The sequence below is a fragment of the Artibeus jamaicensis genome, unplaced genomic scaffold, assembly GCF_021234435.1.
Source record: "Artibeus jamaicensis isolate MK-2021 breed Jamaican fruit bat unplaced genomic scaffold, CSHL_Jam_final scaffold_474, whole genome shotgun sequence".
Classification (NCBI taxonomy): Eukaryota; Metazoa; Chordata; class Mammalia; order Chiroptera; family Phyllostomidae; genus Artibeus; species Artibeus jamaicensis.
In genome coordinates this window covers 16497721-16512122 of record NW_026522046.1, presented here as the reverse complement: position 1 = coordinate 16512122, position 14402 = coordinate 16497721, and the positions used below count along the sequence as shown (strand labels likewise).

At 40.8% G+C, this 14402-nt stretch overlaps 1 protein-coding gene across 5 annotated transcripts in view; it reads right to left on the bottom strand.

Moving 5' to 3' along the window:
• Positions 1–14402, bottom strand: part of PLD1 (phospholipase D1) — a 185413-nt gene that overhangs the window by 55496 nt on the left and 115515 nt on the right. For all 5 annotated transcript variants that reach the window (XM_037137477.2, XM_037137478.2, XM_037137473.2 and 2 more), the window contains 5 exons: positions 11159–11287; positions 10330–10448; positions 8804–8917; positions 2890–3000; positions 270–358 (listed from right to left, as the gene is read on the bottom strand). In XM_037137477.2, the coding sequence (XP_036993372.2) occupies positions 270–358; positions 2890–3000; positions 8804–8917; positions 10330–10448; positions 11159–11287 (562 nt within the window). The remainder of the gene's footprint in view (positions 1–269; positions 359–2889; positions 3001–8803; positions 8918–10329; positions 10449–11158; positions 11288–14402) is intronic.

Genomic DNA, 14402 nt, shown 5'->3' with positions numbered 1-14402 from the left:
CTCATTGTCTGCTATTGAACAAACCAAATTGCAAATCTGCATGGGAAAGAGGCTGGCCAGGAATAAGTGACTGTGCTCTGGAAGAATTCACATTCCCTCAGAAAAGGGACTCAAAAGTTCTTGGCCACTGACTCAGGCTTCAGGAATCAATAACCTGCGAGCTGAACCAAATCATGCTTGCTGAGGAAAAGCCAGCTTTTTATGAAATTGGCCTCCCAAAGTCCCTTTGGCAGTAAATGCAAGAACAGCCGCAGTCTCAGCCCCTTTACCTGTGAGCTCTGAGCACCCTCTGGGCAATGGTGTCGCCAATCTTGTTGAACACAACCTTGTCGTCAGCACAGCTTATAAAGAACTGGTTCTGTGGAAAAACAGTAGGACAGTCACGTCAGTCTGTCTTGTCTCAGGAGGTGTGTAACGGAGATGTGGTATACAACAAAGCCCATGCTGATATATTTTTCAAACATTTGACAGAGCAGACATGCTCTGATCCCTGAAATCACCTCAGGAACGTAAATCACAGAGTACAAGAAGCCTCAGCTCACTCTGGTTCACACACATTCCCAGGTGCTAACAGGAGTATCATCTTTATCAAGAGAAAGGCTAAACTATTATTTCATCACGCAAAGTCCTCATATGTTACATGCTTAGAATGAATGGTAGGAACATTCCAAATTTAACTAATGGGAAAATCAGATTTTTTTAGATTCACACATTGCATAAATGCTTATGATTAAAAATTCTATGTTGGACAGATACAGAAAACATTCTGACAGAAGTCAAGGGGGAGGGGGCAAGGGAGGCCAGGTGAAAAAAATGATGAGCAAAAAAAAAGCGTAGGGGGGAAAAGGTGATAGAAGAAGAGTTGACTTTGGGTGGTGAACACACAATACAATATACAGATGATGTGTTGTAGAATTTTACACTTGAAACCTATATAATTTTATTAACCAATGTCACTGCAATAAATTCAATAAAAATTCTATGTTGGCAAACATTGTGTGTCATGCTAAGTTTACTTTTTTAACAAGGGAGATGGTAGAATCCTGGTCTAATTTTCTCCATCTTTCTCCATTATTGACTAGTATCTGCATTGGTTTTATCTCATTTGTTTGGGTCTGTTATTGTGCCTGAACTTCTATTATAAAAAGCTTAAAATCTCTTTTGTATGTTGCCTATATATATAAATAGACCAGTAAAATGGAAAAAGGAATAATTTCCTTTTTTCTTTACTTCTATTATTCATGCATCTATAAAGCATTCTATAACACTTTTACTAAAAACCTGGGGTACAACATTATTATCATGGTATAAAAGATTTAGTTGCTGCATGAAGGAATGTTAAAAATTAGATACAAACATTATCACTATTACAAGTTCTCTTTATGCATATTGTTATAATACCCCTGTAACTTTAAGTATAGTCATCACAAAGAGATGTATATCTTTGCCAATCATCTTAAAGAGATGTATAAGCAATGAGTTGGTATATCATCACCTGTATGTAACATTATCATGTTTATTACTATACACAATTTTATACTTAAGCGCATGTATCTGTAAACTGCCTCCTGAAAGCAAATTTACAAGGAGATATTGTGCAGAAACTCACTTGAGAATGTCTTTCCTCTTAGGGCATCAAACAATCAAAATCTCAGTGGCAACCAAACCGTGTTTGTTTTTCTGAATTTACATTACAGCATTCCTCAGCAGCTGTCACACACGCTGGCCACGTGTCATGGCCTTTACTTCTCTGGAGGGGACAGCAGGGTGAATGCTGATCTCTTACCTTGACTAGAGGTATACCAACCAGGTTATTGTCCTCATCCATGAGTATCAACATTGGTGTTACCAAGAAGAGGTCAAGCAAAAGGATTCTGGGTAATGGGTGAGGCAGCTTTTAACATCTCACATTATTATGCTACAATATTTGACATCCATAACACTCAATGTATCAGTATTACTAACCTCCAGACTTTACCCAGAGTTCATGATTTTTTTTCACTAATGTCCTTTTTCTGTTGCATAATTTGATCCAGGACATAACATTGCATTTAGCTTGCTAATATTTTTAACCTACCTTGTTTTTTTCTACATCTGTGAAATAAATAAATCTCGAATTCTTTCCTACTTGCCTTTAATGAACAGAACTCAAGGGGGAGGAAAGCGGGGCTAGAAGGAGTCTCTCCAGGCACCCATCTCCCTCCACAGATTTTCACAAAATTCAGTGAAAAAGGCAAGACTGAAATAAAGAAGAGAGATGTGCTCTGGTTTATTTTTGCATTGTCACAACTTCTAACTTTTTCAGAATTTTCCAAGTGCACGGAGGCAGCTTCAGATGGACTCTGAAGTGCAATTACAGTTCCCAAAGTAAACCTGGTGTCCCTAGATCTGCTCCTATTCTTTGAACACAGACTCTGGGATCTGAAAAGCTTCGTAACGAGTAGTTGTTCACCCAGGATTGAAGGAGGTGGTACCTGCCTTCAATATTCCTGCACCTTCCTTTTCCATGCTCCTTTGCTGTACTCTCCCTTCTTCAACATCCCCACACTAGTGGCATCCAGGGGTCTTTATTTTAGTAACTTACACCTGTCTGTGCTCTCCTGAAGCAGTACATGCCTCACACTTCGAATTCCAGCCAAATCTAAATGTACACATCTATATTGGAGTGTGATATAACAACATTATGAGTTGATACATTTAATTACAAGGATCTTGGTGACTTCATTTAGAGTTCTGAGTTGATATCAGGTATTCTGGGGAAGTAAAAATTCAGGTAACCTCTCCACATACCAACATACACTTATTAACACAATAGATGCTGAGTTTGGTCTCTGTATGGTATTTATGGGAAGGCAGGTTGTCATAGCAATTTACATGAGCAAGACTTACCTCTATATAGATATAGTGCTTGCTGTTCTCTATCACATGGATGTAAGCTGTGTGGATGGACTCTTCATGGTACTTGATCCCAGCAGACCAGTCAGCAGCAGAGCGAAGCAGCTACGAGGCAGCCATCAGAAATGAGCAAACATAAGACAGTGGGGATGACACCAGATATAATGATACAGTAAAGTCAATCCATTTTCTTTTGAACAACTGGATGAGTATGGTGGCTTCAGTGTCATGTGCGGGTCAAGTGAGAGTAGGCGGGTGGGGAACTGGTCATAGCCCATAAGGAAGGAGCCCAGCTGGCAATCAAGCATTGAATATTTCTTCTTCTACTCAATATATTTGTCACTCAAAATTGGAAACTATGAAGTGTTTCTACCAAGAAGAGTACTTCAGAAGTCCCCTTCTGGTAGCTGAGTAGGGTGACCATTTGTTCTCTTCTTCCACGATAGCTCCACTGTTACCCCAGAACTCCTGTTGTCCTGGTGCATTTATTAATACTGCCACTTCTACTCCCAAAAGAGTTCTGGAACCATATGATATGGCCATCCCAGCTCTGACTTGATAATGCGATTACTCCTCCTCCCTCAGAGAGATATTGTTCAGAGCAATACATGCTAGAAGGCAGAGATTCACTTAACCAGCTGTCTGATCCGTGGCGTGCCACTTCTCTCTCCACTCTCTCACGCCCTCTTTTCACTGCCTCCTCCACCCACACACTCATCTGCTCTCACCCCGATCACAGTAAGAGCTTCCAGCTCAGACTCCTGCACGCCTGTGAACTACACTGACACAGTGTGGGGCTGCCTGGGTCCAAAGCTCAGCTCAGCCACTTAGTGGCTTTGATCTTGGTCAAATTTCTTGACCTCTTTGTGCCTCAGATTCCTGCTCTATAAAACGGAGTAGCTACTTTATAGGGTTGTAGAGAGAATTAAATGAATTACTATGGAGTGTGCTGGAAGCCTGGCACCTAGTCACTGCTAGGTACTCAGTGTTTGCTGTTACTGAGAACATTACAGGGTGTTTTTGAGTGGTGGCAGACCACGCCAGCGACACTGCAGGGAGGGCGCACTAGATGACACGGAAGGCTTTCACCACTAAGGCACATGGGCCATAATTTTTTTCAGCATTTTAACTGGTATTGCAGTACAATGTTGGGTGTATAGTAGGTGCTTTCCTTAAGTAATAACAGGGCATCACATAGGAATCAATATAAAAGTAGATTTGCTACTCCTGATTTGAAGTGAATGTTGGTGCTGTTCTTCATGAGGTCAACAGAAGTTGAAAACTGAAAAAATTGCCCGTAATTATTAGGAATATATAAAATGATCCAATTCATAATCAGTTTTGTCTGTTACACAGGCATGGGCAAAGTAAGCTTGAAGTTGTGAGTCTGTGAAACAGAGTTTATTCCCATTATTTATTATTTTTTCCATACAAACAACTGTAAACCTACTTTTGCCCATCCCATATATAAACAATCTGGTATAATTCTTGCTCTAATTAATAACTTTAAAAATTGTATCTATAAGGCTACTAACACTGAAACTTAATAGTTCCTAAAATCACTAATTATGCCATCCTTAAAATGTTATTTCTTTATTCTGTGTGAGGTATTAGTACAAAACAGCTCCCTGAAAAGCATTTTATTTAATTTTATTACATGAATATGTGCAATAAAACTGGAAAATATAATTATGAATAGAAATAGTCAAATATCTCAAAAAAACTAATAAGAAAATTTATTTTTATTTTTTTAATTTAAAAAAGATTTTATCTATTTATTTTTAGAGAGAGGGGAAGGGAGGGAGAAAGAGAAGGAGAGAAACATCAGTGTGTGGTTGCCTCTCATGTGCCCTCTACTTGGGGACCTGGCCTGCAACCCAGGCATGTGCCCTGACTGGGAACTGAACCAGCAACTCTTTGTTTTGCAGGCCCATGCTCATTCCACTGAGCTACACCAGCCAGAGCCCATAAAGAAAATTTAGATAAACATGAGCCCCAGTGGGAAAAATATCCTGATTTCATGTCATACCCAAAGATCTGCATTATTGCCCATTAGTAGAAATAACAAAGATTGAACGACTGAACAAACAGAAGTTTTAATTCTTAGTTCACTCAAATCGATGTTGAATTTTGTTGCTAAGGTGCATCATCCTTAACCTTAAGGCTGAAGGAGAAGGAGAACATATAATTTTTGGAGAATATGACTGAAGGGCCATGAAGTCCCAGGAAGAAAGGTATACTTGAGGGTCCCAGGGGCCAGGAAGAAGCACACACATTGCTGAGGCCGGGTTTGGGGCCGTGGCAACAGAAGATGGTGCCACAAGTCAAGCCTGAGAAGCAGCTGTGCCTTGCTGGAGCCCTTGGTGGCTGCAGCTCCTGGGTCTCACTGGGAACAGTCTCTGCTGAACAGCAAGAAGCTCAGGCGCTGGACTCACACAGCTTAGAATCCACTGTCAGCCCCAGCACTTACTCACTGTGTTATTTTAACCTCGCAGTGTCTTAGTTTCCTCATTTGAAAGGATAAGGGACTGACTGGGAGTACAACTTACAGACTGGTGAATACTAAATGAGACAATTCACATACAGCTTAGTGCAATGCTGGGCTGGGAGCAAACACTCCCCGCTCACGGGGCATCAGCCAGCGGAGACCCCCCAGTAGCACACGGCAGTGTTGCTGGTCCACCAGTGGGAAACAGCCTCCCTGCTATGCTTCGAAGTAAGTCACATGGCTTCCTTGAACGCTTCCCCACCTGTTTTATTCTATCACAAAACAACCCAGTTTGCTGCCCTTTGAAATCTACATTGATTCCTATATCGACATCCTTTGGAACATTCGTTTTGACATTTTCCCCAAACATAGGTACAAATTTTTCCACTATATTTGAATGTCATTCACAACTGCCAGCATAGTTTCCCTCCCTTCCTCTCTCCCTCCCTTCCTTCCTTCCCCATCTTCTCTCTTTCCTTCCTTTCTTTCTTTGTTTTTATTAGTAAAGAAACAGATTAAAGACATGACTCCAGAGGCAATATTTCCCTCAACTTGGTAGGACTTCTCAGCAATGATTTTTCTAAGAAATGGCTTTTTCCAATAAGCTCCCCAATTTAATAAAAAGGGCTGTTCCCTGTATTGATTCTAAATTGATGTTAATTTGGCATCATGGATTTTCTTTTACTTTAATGAACAGGTCAACTGCCCTCTGTCTAGTTCATTTACCTTCAGTGGTAACGATAGCATAAAGATAAAATTAAGTAGCCTTCGCAGCCAGGTCCTAGCTCCTTGAACCCTGCTGGTTCTCTGGAAAACCAGGGATTGGGCAAGATGATCTCTTTCGCCCTGTAAGCACTCTATGTTTATAACCTCAAAACAATACTGTCTAGAACAAGACGGGTAATATTTAGAGCCAGTAAATTATGTGAAATGAAACAATACTGTGGTCAGAACTTTACCAAAAGGGAGAACTGAAACAGAGATCTTTTCTTATTCAGTTTCCGTTCATCTCAGACATCTCCTGTCTTTGAAAGGATGCACACTATTTGTCCCCATTGTTTTCACAACTGGAGCTATCTGGGCAGGTCTGGAAAACATTCACTGGCAATCAGTAGGGATACAAGCTTTGTGAGATCTGACACTTTAAAAACTGCGGGGAGTCCTCATGAAGAAAACGAATACTGATATATGAATGCAAAATCAGCATGTGCTAGAATTGCTGATACAGCTTCCTTGCTGGTCTCCCTGCTCTCGGTCTTTCTAGTCTAGTATGTTCTTCATATGTACAAGCTTTTGGTCCCGGAGTATGTTTGTTCGGAGAGATGCAAACAAACATGTGACAAAATGAGATCCTCGGTCACTTAAGCTTGGGGAATTCTCGGCATATTCACTCATAACTTCGTGATACACATCAGCATGGTAAAGGCACTAAGATATCCTTTTATTTTGAATCTGCAGAAATGAATTTGTCCATGGAAATCTTTTTTTTATAATAGCTATTAGCATTTTACAAGCAAAACCCAATTTGAAAAACTCCAATCTAGGTTAATCTTCATAAAACATTCATGTATCTCTCTTCTTCCTGGATAAAAAAAAAGTCCCAAAATTCAGCAACACCTCCCCAGTGAAGTCAAAACGAACCAGGCCTGCATGAAGGCCAAGGCTTTATGCCATCTAAATTTTATCTACCGCTTCTTCGAGGGCAAATGGTTTACTGTAGTCGGTTTTACCATCGCCTGAACAGGCAGGCTTCTTCCTCAGAGGGGGCACCTAGGTCCCGCCCTCTCGAGTGCCACGCTCTCACAGTGTGCTGGTCCATACTTTCATACTGGCATTTAGTCCCAGACCATGCCTACCACTGTCCACTGAGTTCTTTAACATCACAGCTTTCTCTCCCCTGGCTGATTACGTCTCCAGAGGCACAGAACCCCTTTTCTCTCTGTCTCCTCTGCATCCCAGTGTGCACACTGATGACTTCACTCTGCAAACAGATGGCACTGTACTTAATAAACACATGTGGCAGAGAAGGTGAACCAAGGGAGGCATTTGGTAGAGTGGACACAGCACAGCATCCATCTGCCTTACCTGGGTGGCCGAATGAGGATATTTAAAGCAGGGCTTTACTAACGAGCATTAGAAGATGTATGTGTATGTAACACTGAGATAGGATATCCTTTGCTGATCATAAAATTATATAATTCCCAGCCATGCCTTTTCAACAGATGCTTAATTAGCATCTGTTAACTTTGATAAATTGATCATTGAGTCCATTTTAATGACATCTCAAATCTTAAATTCTCTTGTTTTGTAATATCAAGGCTCCTATTTTACCTTACAGCATGGGTAATTTTTTCCCTTTATGTACAATAAAATTAAACAGGCTAATAAAATATTCATTAACTTACATAGGAATGCATGTATATCTATGCCTCTAAGTTTAAATTAGTTGTCTCCTTTAGCCTGGCAAGACTATGTATTTGCTATAGGTATATTTCTCTTAAGTGATCTATCTTCTTGATTATTTTATTATTTGATTTATGGTCTGAAGTGTCTTTTCATTTCTTATATATACAAGTATCTCCACTTGCACATAGTACAAAGTAAATGAGTTAGGCATTTCATTCATGCACTCATATTCCCTTGAACCCATGTCCAAATTATGTAAATCAAAATTAGAGATGTCACAGCAAACTGCTGGATCTTTACTCAAACAACACTTTTGATGCTGATAAGTGATGACTGAAAAAAAGGCAATTCTAAAGGTGGCCCACCCCGTTCTCTCCCGGAATGATCTCAAGGTAGGTGAGCTGAAGTTGGTAGAGGGAGCTGATTGGCTAACAGTGAACTGAAAAAGGGTTTGAAGGTCTACCTCTAATCTATAATCCACTATGTGATCCTGGACAAGTTTCATAGCTTCACTGGGTCTTAATTTTCTTATTTGTAATTTGAGATGGTTGGACTAGATGTAAAATTCTGTGACACTCTTATCAAATTCCTTTTTCTATTGCATGAGCCTCTAAAAGACATTTGGCTAATTAGGCACTAAAATTAGATTGAACTATAACTAGCTTCATAGCAAAGTTTCAAGCCACATTCCCAGTGCTTAACCGGTATCCGTCTCAGGTTTACTATGGATCGTGTTGCTAGGGTCAGCTCAGAAGGAATTATAAGACAAGCCTTTCCTTGACTGGGTTTTTCTAAGGGCGTTTACTATATTTATAGAAAAGTGTTGGAAAGAGGATAAAGTGAACATATTTACAATATGAAATTCAAGAATACATTTTAAAAGATCTACTCAGATTTCCTCTGGAGTTGCCCTGACTTATTGAATGATGTGCACGGAACTGGAGTCACAGGCACTTAGTCTGGCAGGAGTGATTTTACCCAGCGGCACTTTGGATACAGAAAAGCAAGGCTGACCTGCACAGTAGCGTGGACGGACCCGGGCACTTGGTACTTCAGCTCATGGGCTGTCGTGTGAGACTTTGGAAGCAGAAAAGGATAGGAAAGGGACCGGTATTTTGATTTCATAATCTAAAACAAATAAAAACAGGTAAAAAATTCAAATGAGAAAACAGTTCCAATCTTCCACATTTTGTGATTATAAAAGAAATAGAAAAAAATATTAACAGTGGATGTTTCTCGGTGAAGAGCCACACAGATTATTTTTGTTTTCTTTCTATTTCCCAGAGATGGAGAATTCCTTTTTTTCTTCTTTTACCTTTTATAGTAAGAATACATTCTTTATATTTTAAAGAAAGTGTAAATAGAGTTATCAGAGCTACAGAATTACAAACATGAGACTATTCTCTTGTAAACTGAGTTTTTACTGTGTTGCAGGATCCTGCTGCAGCAGTATAACACTGTGTATCATTTAAAATGGACTCCAGGGTAAAATGATATAAAATCGTAATTTCTTTAATAAATTACTGTTAATGAGCATTTCAGTTATTTCCCATTTTATCTAAATTGTTGGAAACGGTGTTGAAATAAATTAGTTTATTGGGTCACTTCTTTAACTTAAATATCTGAAAAAAAATTTCTGAGTCAAAGGCTGTATGTCTTTTAAACAGCTTTTTGGTGTTATACCAATTTACTCCCAAAAACAGGGTATAAGAACATCAAAAATCCAAAACCCAATTGTAAATATTAGCAATTAAAAAAACCATTACTTGTCGAGTAGTTTAAAGATAATATCACTTTGTTTATTAAGTCATGTCTCCTAAATTTTTTATTAAAGATACATCCATTACTTCCAAAAGCTCCCTCTGTTCGTAATGCTACATAAATGAAAAATAAGGTGAGACTCTAGTTGTTGATAAAACTAGTCTTTTTCCAAATCATTGGGAAGAATAATGAATGCCTCATCACCATTCAAAGTAAATAAAATGGAACCTTAGTAATACCTGGGCAATAAACACTTATAAATGTGAAGTCAAATTCCTGGGAGTAATGAAGGCACACTAAAGATGCACGATTGGCGGAAAAGGTGGCTACATCTTCTCACCCTGCTCACTTTGTTCAGAACCACCTCTCCAGTATGAACCCATGCCATGCCCGGATTAGAAGGACTTGAAAATTCGATCTCTCCCATCAAAGAAAGAGCCCCATCCCCCTACAGCAGCCCTCCAGGTGACTGACTATCTGCCCAGGCCAAAAGCTCAGTCAACACTGAGCATCCAAGATGTCAAAAGAGTTCAAACCACTGGACCTGACAGTAGCACCTTTCCTTCTGTGCTTCAAATGAGCTGTACTATGAAAGTTCAAGACCAGTTCCTTTTTCTTTTGCACAGAAGCCCAGGTGCTCTGACAGCCAGGCCCCCAACCGCAGGTGAAGAGCACAGCTATGGCCGCTGCAGCCCCTTCTTGCCAACTGTCTAGGTGTCTCCTCCTCCCGGCCTGTCTCTCTTCACATGGACTGAATCATCATAAAATGATCCGTGTACCTTTGTGAAGTTCCAGCGCTGGATGAAGTGACGTGCCACATCACGAGCTGCTTTCCCATGAACCACAGAGGCGATATCATGCCATGGCATCCGGGGGGTGGAGTACCTGTCAATGAAATCTGCCCAGGTGCACCAGGCAAAAAGCACTGCTAACTTCTGTGCCAGAGACAGAAGCCATCTGAACCCAGAACTGACCCCAACGAAGGAAATGTGGTAATGTCCACTACGTGCATATTTCTTGGCTTGGGTGGAACGATACCTCCATAACCAAGTGAAATGCAGATCTCATGTTGCGATCATCTCCACGTACCTCCCTAGATACGTTTCCATTTTGCTCAGTGTTAGACAATCACTAGGCAAGGAAAGATGTGAGTTGGTACAAATTATCTAAGGCTGTGTATTCCTATTATATTTTTCTTTTCTATCTTGTTGAAATAATGCGAGACTACATATGCAGTTCCATCTCTATTTTCTCTTGGACACAGAAGCACAGCAGTCACCTAAAAATGTGTCATTTTAATGATGAAAAATGAAGATGAGCAGAAGAAGAGATGATCAAAGGGAAGGTACCATCTGTTGGAGAACGACAGATTATTACCCCCCAAATACGCCTATATAAAACCTAGAGGTGTCAAACAAGTAAGCTCTATTTTATTTTTTTTCTTACTATAAGTATAAGTAGTCTTTAATTATATGACTGAATCACAGTCTCCAAAGTTTTACCAAATATTCAAAGGAAAACCAGACATTAGAACATGCTCTTGCATAGTTGCTGAGATGTTGACAAGTAAACAGAACGTAAGCAGCCACTCACTACAGTGGTACTCACCAGCAAAAGGTTTGTCAAGTTGAACCCAGTCTTTGAAGACGAAGTTGCAGTAGTCCTTTCCATGCCAGAATCGGGTTTCGCCATGGAGCTCTCCCACGCCTGTCTGCAAACTGCGGATGGAGTCAGTGTCTGTGAACATAGCAAGACCCGCTCAGAGACTGTGGTTCACGCTGGCCCCAGTGGGGAGGCTCAACTCTCATGTATGAAACACCTAAAGACTTAACTTTCCTTCTTAAGATCCCTAACTAGGGAAGTATATGTCTCTTCCATTTGAGACTGTGGGCTGACAGGGTTTTATAGCCCTTAAGTTTATTAATAGTGAGCAGTTGGGGCTATAACCAGGTTTGCCATATGACAATGAATGTAACGTTCTTAGGTTTACTGTCCACCAGAGCACTGGAAGAAAGGATCACAGGGTTAACTGTGAATAAGGAGCTTGTGAGGAGGGACTCTGAAAGTGTAGGAAAGCCCTGGGTCAGGTAGGGAAACATGAAATATTAAGAAGTCATGCCCTTTTCTTTCCTTGATCAGATGGCAGACACCTAACATGTCATCTGTGTCTTCTGCATCTCAAAAGGCAAGAACATCGAATTTGCAAACAGCCCTCATTTTAGCCCTGGAATTAACCAGCTAAATGACACTGAACTTCATCACTTTGGTTAGAATTCCTTTACGTGTAAAACGAAGAATTTGGCCTAGATGACATCTAAGATCTTTTGGGCTCCAACATTCTACATCCCTGAAATCATAAATGACAACCATAAAACCACATACAACAACAGTCACAAAAATCACAACAACAGATAGAAGCTTATGACTATTCATGCACAAAGGCAGCCACCTATTGCAACATTTCACAAAGAGCTTCGCCAGGACAATTTTAGTCATGGGTAAATATGTTGACTTAAATTGTTCGTATGTTTATGGGCTATATAAAGCCCATAAGTTGACCATATAGAGACAACTCAAGTGGGAAGACTAGCAGAACTATAAAACACAGATGCAGCGCTTTGCACAAAAGAAACACTTAGCAAGCAGACACTGGATGTAAACATGTTTGTTGAATTAATAAGTGATACCACATACAGTAGCCAGTGAGAGACCGGAACTGATCCCCCTACCATCATACTGTCCCAGAACTCTTTCTAAAATACAGACTCCTTGCTGAAAAGCCTTCTGAGAGAGGATCAAATCCTAAGGCCTTAGTGCACAGAGAAGTCTCTTCCCCAACTGGGGCCAGTCTTGCTCTCTCTGGTCTTTGCTTTTCCCCTGTACAACTGAGGTCCCATGAGCAACATATTCCTCATGGTGTTTTGACAGGCCTACTCCGTCATGTCAGTTGGCACATTATTTCTTCTTCCTGGAATGTTCTTCCCTCATTCTCTGCCTGACCTCATCATCCTTCAAGAGCCACAGAGCTGTCACATGCCCTAGAGACTCCCCTGTCCCCTAGTAGGGAGAGGCAATCACTTGCTGTGCTGTAGAACCATTAATAGCTACACACTCAGGGCCTCTGATTCCGTGACACAATTGCGTAAGGATGCTCCCTCCCTGCCCCCACTTGTCTAGAAGCTCCTGGGGGGGGGGGCTCCCCTCATTGCCTGGGGTAGCTCCTGGCACTCGGTAGGCAATCCATAAATATTTGTAGAGCAAAGGTGTTTCAGCAGTCACCCGCACACTGCTAATATTCTATCTCAAACAGAACAATTAACCTTCCAAGGTTATTGAAACTTCCTATAAAAGTAAAATGTGCTAAAAGATTAACAGTGCTAAAGATTAACAAAACTGAATAATGTTAAAAATAGAAGTCTATTGACTTCTGACAGTGATTTATGTTCCTGTTCTCTGTGAGAAGTCGAAGTACTGCCAGGTCTGTTTGCTCACCTACAGGCTCTTCATAGAAAACACAGCAGTTTGTAGAAAGGAAAGGAAGAGAGGGAGGGAGGTATTGAGGGAGGAAGGAAGAGAAGGAGATAAATAAGAAGAAAAATTTCAAATTTTAAAAAGAACCAGATGCATGTAAAATGTTTTTATCAGTTGAGAAACTCTGAGCTAAAGTTTTACATATATACACCTACACTTGTTTAAAAATTAACTTTCACCTAACAACCAGTTATTATAAGAAAAACAAATGCAAGAAAATCTTTAGACTCCAAAAATTGTCTTGGTGCTAACTGAATTCAAACTACTTATGATTCAAATTTGTTTTTGTTTTTAGTCATGGCCTAAATGATTCCAAATTAATCAGGGTCCTCTCAGGACAAATGAAATATTAAGGCAAAAGGGCCAAATACCCCTCGTTACTGTGATTATGGCTCAGAATTGCATGAGCATCAATGAGTAAGAAGGCAGGACTCTCTACACCAGCAATGCTCACCTCAGTGGTTCTCATTAGTCTGTATCTGGCTCCCAGCTGATTTCATAAGTGCACTCGCCTTGCCTTTCAGCACAGGTTTTTCATGCCAGTTCTCTACAACCCTCATCCATCAGTGGCTCAGACTCTGGCTGCCACTGATGTTCAGGGAAAGGAAGTCTTTACCCAGTGTCTTCTGGCTTTGCCACGCCCTCCTATTTTCTCCCATCTCTTGGCTTCTGAGGCTGCATTCCCCTATCATTGCTCCAGCCCACCCTCGTGATCTTGCCCAACTCCTCCTCCCAAACACAGTTTTCCCACAGTCTCCTAGATGTACCCCTCCAGCCGCACTTCTCTTTCGGGCTGCAGATCTACAGCTACTTCCAGTGCCTCACTTGACCTTGTCTACCTAGTTGTCTCACCGGAGCTTTAAAACCACATGTAACACTGGAATTGCTACCCCAGGAAATCAAGTCCTCCCTCAAGATTTCTGTTTTCTGCTCATAGTTATGTTCAAACCTCAGAATCAATTTGGCTCCTCTCTCTTCTTTACCTCCCCATCACCACTTCCCAAATTAAAATTCTGCTGATTCCTCCTTTGGAAAAAGTTAGTCCCATTCACGTCATTGTCAGGCCCACTGGAACAAGCTGGTCAGACTCCCGTTGTCTCCAGCCTAACTTAGTAAAACCGCACCCTTATCTCGCCCACCCCACACTGCCCGTCCCCTCCAAAGCCTACCTCTGAAATACATACTTTTGACATCTCCCGTATCTGTCTTAAGACATAACACCTACCTGAAATGCCTGTTTTTCTCCCTTCCTAGTCTCTACCTACTGGATGTCTACCTATATCCAAGGCTAGTTCCAAAACAGGACCTCAATGAGTTATAT